Source organism: Pezoporus flaviventris, unplaced genomic scaffold (genome assembly GCF_033815535.1).
Source record: "Pezoporus flaviventris isolate CSIRO_AGI_PZ_B2104156 unplaced genomic scaffold, CSIRO_AGI_Pfla_v1 ptg000116l, whole genome shotgun sequence".
Classification (NCBI taxonomy): domain Eukaryota; kingdom Metazoa; phylum Chordata; class Aves; order Psittaciformes; family Psittacidae; genus Pezoporus; species Pezoporus flaviventris.
Window position 1 is genome coordinate 2,057,797 of NW_026892664.1, and position 11,756 is coordinate 2,069,552.

Below are 11,756 nucleotides of genomic sequence, written 5' to 3' on the forward strand. Positions count from 1 at the left end.
TCCGGCACTTGGGCTCCCCCAGAGCTCTTCCTGCTGCAGGCACAGAGCAGCCATCCCACAGCTGGAGCAGCCAGAAAGCTGCTTTCATTCCCCTTCATTCCTGACATGTGAGGACGTATCACAGAGAAGAAGTTGCTGCAGGATCATTTATTTCCCTTAAATACAATCAGAGACCAGAGTGACACAAAGTCTGTGGGTCACACAGCACGAGTGGCAAATTAATTAGGACATGAAAACTGGCATTTCTATGAACACAACATCATCACAAATTGAAATAGGAAAACAAATGTAAAGCAGCAAAGACAGGCACGGCCTGTCATGAGCTACACTGGAAGCCCTTTCCAGGGTAAAGCAAGCAGCGTGTATCTGCTGAAACACATCTGGTCACCAGCTTCCTCACAGCATCTTTCAGCTCCTGGTTCCTCAGGCTGTAGATGAGGGGGTTCACTGCTGGAGGCACCACTGAGTACAGCACAGACACCACCAGGTCCAGGGATGGGGAGGAGATGGAGGGGGGCTTCAGGTAGGCAAAGACAGCAGTGTTGACAAAGAGGGAAAGCACGGCCAGGTGAGGGAGGCACGTGGAAAAGGCTTTGTGGCGTCCCTGCTCAGAGGGCATCCTCAGTACAGCCCTGAAGATCTGCACATAGGACCCCACAATGAAAACAAAACAGCCAACAGCAATCAGGGCACCAACCACAAGAAGCCCAACTTCCCTGAGGTAGGAGTGTGAGCAGGAGAGCTTGAGGATCTGGGGGATTTCACAGAAGAACTGCTCCACAGCATTGCCTCGGCAGAAGGGCAGTGAAAATGTATTGGCCGTGTGCAGCAGAGCAGTGAGAAAGCCAGTGCCCCAGGCAGCTGCTGCCATGTGGACACAAGCTCTGCTGCCCAGGAGGGTCCCATAGTGCAGGGGCTTGCAGATGGCCACGTAGCGGTCATAGGACATGACAGCAAGGAGAGAATACTCAGCGATGAGAAAAAAGAGAAAGAAAAACAGCTGTGCAGCACAGCCTGTGTAGGAGATGGCCCTGGTGTCCCAGAGGGAATTGGCCATGGATTTGGGGACAGTGGTGGAGATGCAGCCCAGGGACAGCAGGGAGAGGTTGAGGAGGAAGAAGTACATGGGGGTGTGGAGGCGCTGGTCGCAGGCTGTGCTGGTGATGATGAGGCCGTTGCCCAGGAGCACAGCCAGGGAGATGCCCAGGAAGAGCCAGAAGTGGCAGAGCTGCAGCTCCCGCGTGGCTGCGAATGGCAGGAGGAGGAAGTGGGTGATGGAGCTGCCGTTGGACATCTGCTGCCTCTGGGCATGGGGCACCGTCAGAGGAGAAAAAGGCAGTGACAGGTTAGGACAGGAGGGATGTCAGATACAGAAGTTCAGTTTACACATGACTCTGAGCACATTATAGGAGGACAGGAGAAGCTCAGTGTCATCTCCAGTGATGGCATTATACTGCTGGGCTTTCTTCATGCATACAATCAGAAGAGCATTGCATCAGGCAAAAAGTCTCAGTTCTTTGCAGCTTAGTACATAGCCTAGAGAGCTTCAGCCTCCATCACTGCTTTCCCATTTGCCCTCTGCTTAAACTTGCACTGCCTGTAAGATGCCTTCACACACATTGATCTTAAATGCCCAAGAAATATCTGTCCTGTGCTGAGACCAGGGGCGCCCGATTTCAAAGGGCAGACCACAGAGCTCTCACATTGAGAAGCAAAGGGCTGTGGGCAGCAGAGCACGGCCAGCAGCCACCTCCAGTGGCAGACCCCAAGAGAGCTGCCTGAATGCACCCTCCCCAGGGCTGGGCTGCACTTTCAACCCACTCCCTGCCCATCCATATCTCTGCTGCCTGGAGCTGTCCCTGCCAGGAGCTGCTGCTCTGTGCCCACCTCTGCTCCCTCTCAGTGCTCCCAGAGCCCATGCCATGGGCTGTGTGCTCAGCTCTGCCCTGCACACCCCTGCCTGTGCAGGGGCTCAGGAGCAGCTCACACAAGGCCTCACAAGACTCTCGGTGCCTCCCCCAAAGCAGAGAAGTAAATTCCCAGCTCCCACTGCCCAACCTGCCCACCAAGAGGGAAAAACATCAAAGCTCAGCATCCTTCCCTATCAGGTAAATGATGCCTCAGTGTCTTTCAGAGGGACCCTCTGAAGAAGTGCTCAGATTGAAGGCAGATTGGAGCAGCGTCACCCACCCAGCACTTCCCTTCCCTGCCAGGGGCTGTTCCCTTCCCCTCAGCTCCCCTCTCCCCCTCCGAGCTCCATGGTGAGCTCCCGGGCAGGCCGAGTGCTGACCCTGCAGGCAGCAGAGTCCCTGCCCCTGCACACAGCCTTTGGGCTGCAGGGACCCTGCTGCAAGGGCAGCGCTGGGCACCCCTGGCTGCACGCCCACATTCACACCCTGCAGCCAGCCCCGGCACAAGGGACCTGCCTTGTCCTGCCCCTCGCATGGTGCAGGGGGAAGCCCTGCTCTGCAGCACATCCTCCTCCTTATCTACACAGAGAGAGACTGCAGCTGCATTGCGCTGCACCCAGTGCCTTACCACAAACAGGGCTGGGAAGGTTTCTCCTTCAGAAGGTTCCTCCTCCTCCTCCTCAGCATCCTCCACTGCCAAGTGCCTTTAAGCTCCCTGTGTCTCACAGGTCTCCCCTTGGTCCCAGCTCAGCAGCAGAGGCCCAGCCCAAGGTGGCTCTGCCTCTGCCCCACTGGGCTCCTTCCAGGGCTCCCTGGGGCTCCAGGGAAACGCCATGGGAAACAGCCTGATGATACAAAGATTTAAGGCTAAAAATCTTTGTTTCCTACAATCAATCAATTAATTTGAAAATGGCCCTTTGAGAACATCGAATCCAACCATTAACCTATCTCTGGGAAGTCCACACACTGAGCATGAGAACATCTCTGGTAGGATACCCTGCTTGGATGTTCACCAACAGCAACTGGGGCTTTAAAGTTGAATTTTACATCCCACCTTAATTTCTCTAATTTATATCCTATTCTGTTTGTTGTTAAACATTCTGCTATACATTAGAGCATAGAAATCAGCTGAACAAGTTACGTTGATGCAGAAACCTGTCCATTTATACTTTTCACTGCGCCAAGGGCAGCTTTAGCATAGGGATGCATCTAGATCTGTGCACAGCCATCTAGCTCCATCTCAGTGTGTTGTGTTAGGCTGGATATTTAATTGCAGGTGCGTGTATATTAGCTTCAGTGATCAAGTGCTGATAGAAATCCTGTGATTGAGTTTACAAATGCAAACTGCTGCTAGCTGGCATTTGTGATCCTTTAGATGAATACCAGGCCTGAGACTAAGTTGGAATCCAGCTGCACGCAGACTGCTCTCGGAGAGGGAGCTTAGAAAGCAAAGAGATCCAATTTGAACCTTGCGACTCAACAAGAGTGTCTCCCTTATTCCTTTCTGTCTGCAGTTTCTATACACATGATTTCAGTTCAATGCTGTATAAATCACTTGAATCCAGTCCTGGATAAATCCTTGCCGAGTCTGACACAATCTCTTTTTGTAGATGGTGGAGTGGGGCCTCGCCACCAAATCCTGAGGAATCCTGCTTTTAGAAATTCACATTAAAGTCACTTTTGCTGGTATCTGTGGAAGTGATTCTTTCAGCATTCTTTCTAAACAGTTTCACAAGAGGCATGGGGACTTTTCTGCGAAACACGTTCCAGTGTCTCACCACCCTCACAGGAAAGAATTTCTTCAGAGAACAGAGTTTCTGTTTCACTGCAGACAAAGGAGGCAGGAGAGAAGGGGTGGGGAGCACGCACCCCAGCCCCGACTCCACACAGGGCAGCGAGGGGTGCTGCTCTTCACTACAGCACAGCTGGGCTGAACTGAGTCAGTGCTTACACAGAAACCTGTCCTTGTCCCTGATGAAGCTCTACAGCCCACAGGCTTCTCCACAGGTACCAGCCCATCTGTTTTTCTCGTCACGTCTTGCACAGTGTCACAAGCTGTGGCACAAGGGGAGGCCCTTGTTGCTGTTTCTCCTGGAACACAGGGAAGTAGAAAATGAAATACTTTTTTTAATAATGAAACCCATTCCAGTGACCACGGAAAATATGGAACAAGATGCTAGAGCCCCACAGGTTTTACCAGGAAGAGCAACAATTAACTAAAAATTCCCTCCTGTGCTGTTTCCTTTCCCAGCCCATGGATACTTTCCTCAGTAACTGGCAAGTGCACATGACACAGCAAGAGATCTGTGTCAAGCAAGGCCAGGCAAGGCAAGGCAATGCAAGACAAAGGAAGGCAAAGCAAGGGAAAACAATGCAAGGCTAGGGAAGGCAAGGCAAGGCAAGGCAAGAAATGGCAAGGCAAGGCAAGGCAAGAAATGGCAAGGCAAGACAGGGCAAGGGAAGAAATGGCAAGGCAAGACAAGGCCAGGCAACTCAAGGTAAGGCAAGGCAAGGCAAGGCAAGGCCAGGCAAGGCCATGACAGGCCAGGCCAGGCCAGGCCAGGCCAGGCCAGGCAAGGAAATGCAAGGAAAGGCAAAGCAATGCAAGGCCAGGCAAGGCAATGCTAGGCAAGGCAAGGCATGTCCAGGCCAGGCTAGGCCAGGAAAGGCCAGGCAAGTCATTACAAGGCAAGGGAAGGCCAGGCCAGGCCATGCCAGGCAAGGCAAGGCAAGGCAAGCCCAGGCAAGGCAAGGCAAGGCAAGGCAAGGCTAGGCAAGGCTAGGCAAGGCATGGCAAGGCAAGGGAAGACACGGCAAGACAAGTCAAGGCAAGGAAAGGCAAGACGTGGCAAAGGAAGGAATGGCATGGCAAGGCGATGCGATGCAAGGCACTGGAAGGCAAGGCAAGGCAAAACATGGCAAGGGAAGGGAAGTCATGGCGAGGTGAGGAGAGGCGAGGCCATGCGAGGCGAGGCAATGCAAGGCAAGGCATGGCAAGGCAAGGGCAGGAAATTCATGGTGAGTCGAGGTGAGGCGAGGCAAGGCAGGGCAACAGAAATAAAGACAGAGTGAGGTGAGGTGAGGCAAGGTAAGGTGAGGCGAGGCAAGGCAAGGCAAGGCAAGGAAAGGCAAGGAAAGGCATGGTGAGGCGAGGGGAGGCAAGGAAAGGCATGGTGAGGCGAGGGGAGGCAAGGCAAGGCAAGGCGAGGTGAGGCAAGGCAATGTAAGGCAAGGCAAGGTAAGGCAAGGCAAGGCCATTAAAGTCCAGGAAAGGTGAGGAGAGGTAAGGCGAGACGAGGCAAGGGAAGGGAAGGAAAGAAAAGTCAAGGCAAGGCATGGCAATGGAAGGCAAGGCAAGGCAAGAAAAGGCAAGGTAAGGCGAGGCGAGGCAAGGCAAGGCAATGCAAGACAAGGCAGTGCAAGGCAAGGCAAGGCAAGGCAAAGAAAGGAAAGTAATGGCGAGGTGAGGCAAGGCAAGGGAAGTCCAGGCAAGGTGAGGAGAGGCGAGGAGAGGCAAGGCAAGGCAAGCAATGGCAATGTAAGGAAAGTAATGGCGAGGTGAGGCAAGGCCAGGCAAAGGAAGGAAAACCCTCGCGATGTGAAATGAGGTGAGGAGAGGCGAGGCGATGAGAGGTGAGGCGAGGTGATTAGAGGCGAGGCAAGGCAAGGCAAAGCAAGACCAGGGAAGGCAACGCGTTGCAAGGAATGGCAAGGAAAGGAAAGGCAAGACAAAGCAAGGGAATGCAAGGCAAGGCAAGGGAAGGCAAGGGAAGATAAGGCAAGGCAGGGCAAGGGAAAGAAAGACCTGGCGATGTGAGGCGAGGCGAGGCAAAGCAATGCAAGACAAGGCAAGGAAAGGCAAGGCATGGCAAGGGAAAGCAAGGCATGGCAAGGGAAGGAAAGGCATGGCGAGGTGAGGCAACACAAGGTGAGGCAAGGGAAGGCAATGCAAGGCAAGGCGAGGCAAGGCGAGGCGAAGCAAGGTGAGGCAAGGCGAGGCAAGGAAAGGCCATTCCTGGATAGGCAGGGCGAGGCTAGTCGAGGCAAGGTGAGGCGATGTGAGGCGATTCCAGGCAAAGCAAGGCAAGACGAGGCAAGGCAAGGCAAGGCAAGGGAAGGAAAGGCATGGCAAGGCATGGCACGGCACGGCAAGGCATGGCAAGGCAAGGGAAAGCAAGGCAAGGCAAGGGAAGGCAAAGTGAGATGAGGCAAAGCCAGGCAAGGCAAGGGAAGGAAAGACCTGGCGAGGCAAAGCAACGCACGGCAAGGTCAAGCAATGAAAAGCAAGGCAAGGCCATTTAAGGCCAGGCGAGGCAAGGTGAGGCAAGGGAAGTGAAGACAAGGCATGGCATGGCAAGGGAAGGAAAGTCATTGTAAGACATGGCAAGGCAAGGGAAGACCAGGCAAGGCAAGTCAAGTCAAGGGAAGGCCAGGCATGGCATGGCAAGGGAATTAAAGGCATGGCAGAGAAGGGAAGACAAGGCAAGGGAAGGCCAGGCAAGGCAAGGCAAGTGAAGGCCAGGCAAGGCAAAGCAAGACAAGGAATGGCAAGGGAAGGAAAATCATAGCAAGGCATGGCAAGACAAGGGAAAGTAAGGCAACGGAAGTCAATTCAAGGGAAGGCAAGAAAAGGCAAGGCAAGGCATGGCAAGGAGAAGCAAGGCAAGGCGAGGCGAGGCAAGATAGGGCAAGGCAAGGCAAGACATGGCAAGGGAAAGAAAGGCATGGCAAGGCAGGGCAAGGCAGGGGAATGCAAGGCAAGGCAATGCAAGGCAAGGTGAGGCAGGGCAAGGAAAGGCAAGGCCATTCCAGGCCAGGCAAGGCAATGAGAGGCTATGCAAGTCGATGTGAGGCAAGGCAAGGGAAGGCAAGGCAATGCAAGGCAAGGACAGGCAAGGCAAGGCAAGGACAGGCAAGGCCAGACCAGGACAGGCAATGCCAGGCCAGGCATGGCAAGGCAATGCAAGGCAAGACCAGGCAAGGTAAGGCAAAGAAAAGGCAGGCAAGGCAATGCAAGGCAAGACCAGGCAAGGTAAGGCAAAGAAAAGGCAGGCAAGGTAATGCAAGGCAAGACCAGGCAAGGTAAGGCAAAGAAAAGGCAGGCAAGGCAAGGCAAAGCAAGGCAATGCAAGGCAAGGCAATGCAAGGCAGGGCAATGCAAGGCAAGGCAATGTAATGCCAGGCAACGCAAGGCAAGACAAGGCAAGGCAATGCCAGGCAAAACCAGGCATGGTAAGGCAAGGTAAGGCAAGGTAAGGCAAGGCAAGACAAAGCAAGGCAAGTCAAGGCCAGGCCAGCCCAGGAAGGACAAGGCAAAGAAAGGCAAGGAAAGCCCTGCAAGGCTAGGAAAGGCCACATCAAGCAGGGCAAGGCCAGGCTTGGCCAGGACAGTCAAGGCAATGGAAGGTACGGAAATTCAATGCAAGGCAAAGCAAGGCCAGACCAAGCCATGCCAGGAAAGGCCAGGCAAGATAAGTCAATGCAAGGCAAGACCAGGCAATGCAAGGCAAGGAAAGACAAGGCAAGGCCATGCAAGGCCAGGTAAGGCCAGGCTAGGCCAGTCCACGGCAGGCAAGGCCAGGCTAGGTCAGTCCAAGACAGGCAAGACCAGGCAATGCAAGGCAAGGCAAAGCAAGGCAAGGCCAGGTAAGGCCAGGCTAGGCCAGTCCAGGGCAGGCAAGGCCAGGCTAGGCCAGTCCAGGCCAGGCAAGACCAGGCAATGCAAGGCAAGGCAAAGTAAGGCAAGGCCAGTCAAGGGCAGGCAAGGCCAGGCTAGGCCAGTCAAGGGCAGGCTAGGCCAGTCAAGGGCAGGCAAGGCCAGGCTACCTCCTCTAACCTGGAGTCCTAGCCCTTCCAGGTAACTCTCAGTTACATCCTGGGAATGATGTGTGGTGGTATGGAATACCTCTTTGGTCAGTTTGGGTCAGGTGTCCTGTCTCTGCTTCCTCCCGGCTTCCCCTCCTCCCTGGCAGAGCATGAGGCTCACAAACGTCCTTGGTCAGAATAAACATGACTTTGCAAAAACTAAAAACATTGGTGTTATCAGCTCTGCTCCCAGGGCGAAAGTCAAAACACAACGCTGAACCAGCTACTAAGGTGAAATATGACTGCTACTGCTAAACCAGTATTCAGCCCTGACTGCATACCACTCACGTCATGCCCAGATCCTACATTTTCAATATGCCATTGCTCTTACATATATACATCCATATATACACACAGACAGTGAGAAAGAGATCATTTCTTAGCGCATGGACCAATCCCTATAAAGCTGCTGAGTCCATTCGGTCCATGATACCGGGTTTCATCTCTTATACCAGTCTTTCAGAACAGGAGAGGCTGTGTGCAGTGTTCACACACGTGAATCTCCTGGGCAATAGCGTCCATTGCTAAGTCCACCCCTTCATCATGAGTCCACCTGTATGTTGCATCTCTGCCCTGATGGCCTGAAGTGCTATGGGCCCACCAGGCTCAAAATAATTCACTGTCCCCTTCAGCAGTTTCTGCCCCTTGTTGCTGGGGACTCCATACAGCTGCCTTCCATCTCCAATGCTTCCAAAGCACTGGAGGGGCCCAGTGGACTAGATACTTGCCCATACTGTCCCACACACCCTGCCACTCATGACTCTACACCCTTGAGGAAAATCTCTTGGTGCTCCTATATCATCATCTAACCATAGACAAGACCCAAACCTGACTCTGCTTAACTTTTGAGATCAGACAAAATGGTGGTGGGTGAAACACAGTCTCTGTGTGTGCCAACATGCTGATCCCAACCACAATAAGCAGGCAGGTACCAAGGGTACCCAAATGCCATTCAAAACATTCAGACCTCTCAAACGATGCTGCTGTACTTGTCACTGGGGCTGGGGTAGCTGCTGTGCTTGCCGGCACTCCCACCACCAGCTTCCCTTTTCCTGAGTCCAGATCTTCCTCCTCTGCCTTGCTGGGAAATGCTGCGTGGTCTCCCGCACCCCCTGGGGCTCTCCTGGCAGCTTCCAGGGAATGCTCTCGGCCGTCGTGGGGCTGGGCTCGGTCACGGGTCTCGGCTCCTCCACCGCCTTCTCCCGCTGCTCTGCAGCCACCTCCTTCTACCCCTCGACAGCCCTGACATCCCCCACCAGTAGCCGCTGCCTGCCGGCCTCCAGCCCCGCTCCCCCCACCTCTTGGTCCCGGGGCTGCTCTCCTGGGCCAGTTCGGCAGCTGCTGGCTCCCTCGCCCTCTCCCCCTCGGCTCCCCGCAGCCTCTTGAAGATGGAGGTGAGGACTAGGGCCAGGACGGGGAAGAGCAGCGTACAGGTACAGGTACAAGTCCACGGCCACGTCCGTCCTGCGCTGCTGCTGGAGCTTGCCCGTATTACAAGTTATTGCCATGACAGGACAAGGGGGAATGGCTTTAACCTGAAAAAAAGGGAGATTTAGCTTGACTTTAGGAGGAAGTTGTTCCCTTTGAGGGTGGTGGGACACTGGCAGAGGGTGCCCAGAGAAGCTGTGGCTGCCCCATCCCTGGCAATGTTCAAGGCTGGATTGGATGGGAGTCACCTTTGCTCTGAAGCAGTGAAGTCCAGCTCTGCTTTGCACAACGCATGTCAGATGAAATCCAACTTGGCTGTAAAGTTTTCTACATGTACTCATGATTTGGATGCATGTGGGCTGTACAACTGAAGCTCAGCATGGTCTTAGAATCATTTTGCCTCTGTTATTTATTTACTGGCTTAACATTGCTGAGGTTGTTTTGGGGGGTATAAAACATTATTTCTTTGAAAGAAAATCAGAAGAGTATTGAAACAGGGAGAAGTTCTCAGCTCTTTGAAGCTTAGCACAGAGCCAGGGGAGCTGCAGCATCCATCAGTCCTTTGCCATTTCCCCTGTGCTCAAACTTGCACTGCCTGTAAGATGCCTTCACACACAAACTGATCTTAAGAACCCCCAGAAACATCTGTCCTGTGCGGAGAGCAGGGCAGCACGGTTTCAAAGGGCAGGTCACAGAGCTCTCATGGGCAGAAGCAGAGGACTGCGTGCAGCAGAGCATGGCCAGCAGCCACCTCCAGTGCCAGACGCCAAGAGAGCTGCCTGAATGCACCCTCCCCTTTAGATCCGCTTGCTGAGGGATGTTCAATGCATCTCTTGAATTGACACTATAGTAGCAGCCTACAGCTACTTGAAATGTGGCTTCAGAGATGATGTAGTTTTTCTTGCTAGCAGGAAGAGAAGGAAACCTCTGCAAAGTGCAGCTTGAAAGGTTCAGACTCAAAGTTAGGAAAGAGAAATGTCTCTCAAAAGGTGGACTTGTGGTGCAAGAGGTCACCCAGAGGAAGTCTGGCTCAGCCCATGGCTTTGTGTTTCAAGGAACAGACAGCGATGGGTGCAGAGATGGGACTGAAGATACAGAAATGCCAGGTAAGAGCTAGGTGGGAAAGCAAGGTGGGGGTCAACAGCCTGAAGGGAAAGAGGTGCAGGCATGGGACAGTGTAGGACAGCCTGCAGCAGAGATCAGGGTTCTGGCATGGCTGAAAGGCCCAAAAGAACAAAAGTCCTCTGTGCCCTGGGCTATGGTATTTGCCTCTTTCATCAAGGCCTATGAGGAGAACTTTCATCCTCAGGATTTCAGGCTCTGCTTCTCCAAGGGCTGTGGTCAGGGCTTGGCCTTTCTGCATCATCAAACAAACCAAGGGTTTTCTCACCATCAGACACCTGCACTTTGCCTTTCTCTCCCTGTAATCACAGCCTCCAGTTACTTGCTTTAACGAGTCCCTGGGGAGACTTGGTCAGCAACAGCCCTCAGTGGGGCCCATTAATGCTGAAGGGACTTGGGGCTTTGTTTCTGACTTGGACTTCCTGAGAGGTTTCCTCAGTCTCCTCTCAGCACCTGAGGTTCACGGACTCACCCCAAATACACCATGGGACTCATTAAACCCTGATGAGCCATGTCTCACTGTGTAGTTTTTGTCAAGTCTTCCAGATTGTCTTCCAGGGAACTGGGGAGGTTTCCCAGTGCAGGAAGATTACAAGGGCATCTGATAGAAGTTATTTGAAAGGGTTATTTGAAAGGAAAATCTACGAAAGATGAGAGGAATGAAGGACGCGGTGTAACAGGCAGGACAGTGGCAGTGCAGTTGCAGGGGAAGATCGGCATTCCTTTGGGATCCCCCTTGTGAAAGGTTATTGTATTGGCAGAGGTCTCTTGGGAGGGAGGACAAGGCCATGTTGCAGGTACCTTTGATAAAGGTACCAAGGGCAACCCAGGGGAACCCAGGCTGTACAAGCTGCCTTTGGTGAGGCGTGTGCCAGCATCAGAGTCCCCCTGCGTGACACCTCTGGGCACCTAAAAGCCGTCCGAAGGGTAACTGCTGCCTGGCCAAGCTGAGAGCGTGCAGTTGTGCGTGAGGAGGCAAAGAGTGGATGTGGTTTCCCTCAGCTTCAGCACAGCTCTTGGCACGGTCTCCCTCAACGCTGCTGTACCCAAGGGAAGCCATTGCAGCCTGGGTGGGTGGACAAAGAGGAGGGTGAAGCACTTGTGTCAGCAGAGCCAGCTCCAACAGTTGAGGAGCCACCAGGGACATCCCAGGAACCAGGAGATGAGGTGCCTGCTCCCGGGCTGTCACCTCCGCAGCCACTACGACTCCACAAGGAGCAGCATCAGCCAGGGCCCTTCTCCTGCCTCAGTACCCACAGAGCCAGCAGTGCCACCATGAGTCAGGAATGTTGGGGGCTGGGCCCCCAGGTGAGGGCAGACCAGGTCGACAACAGCGCAGGGGTGAGGTGCCTCTAGCCTCTGACAGTGGCAGCAGGAGGCCAGAGAGACGCTGCTGCTGCAGTGCACAGCTCTGCGTGTGCAAGGTGATCT

General features: G+C 53.8%; 1 protein-coding gene across 1 annotated transcript; it reads right to left on the reverse strand.

The window, feature by feature from the left end:
- Nucleotides 1-316: 316 nt before the first annotated feature.
- LOC133282146 (olfactory receptor 14C36-like) lies at nucleotides 317-1,405 on the reverse strand. The gene has a single exon (XM_061478221.1). It carries the CDS (start codon nucleotides 1,292-1,294, stop codon nucleotides 317-319), a length of 978 nt encoding a protein of 325 aa, XP_061334205.1. The 5' UTR covers nucleotides 1,295-1,405.
- Between the last annotated feature and the right edge of the window lie 10,351 nt (nucleotides 1,406-11,756).

Excerpts from the sequence above, each read along its gene's own strand:
- LOC133282146 (XM_061478221.1), bottom strand. The coding sequence starts at position 1,294 with ATGTCCAACGGCAGCTCCATCACCCACTTCCTCCTCCTGCCATTCGCA.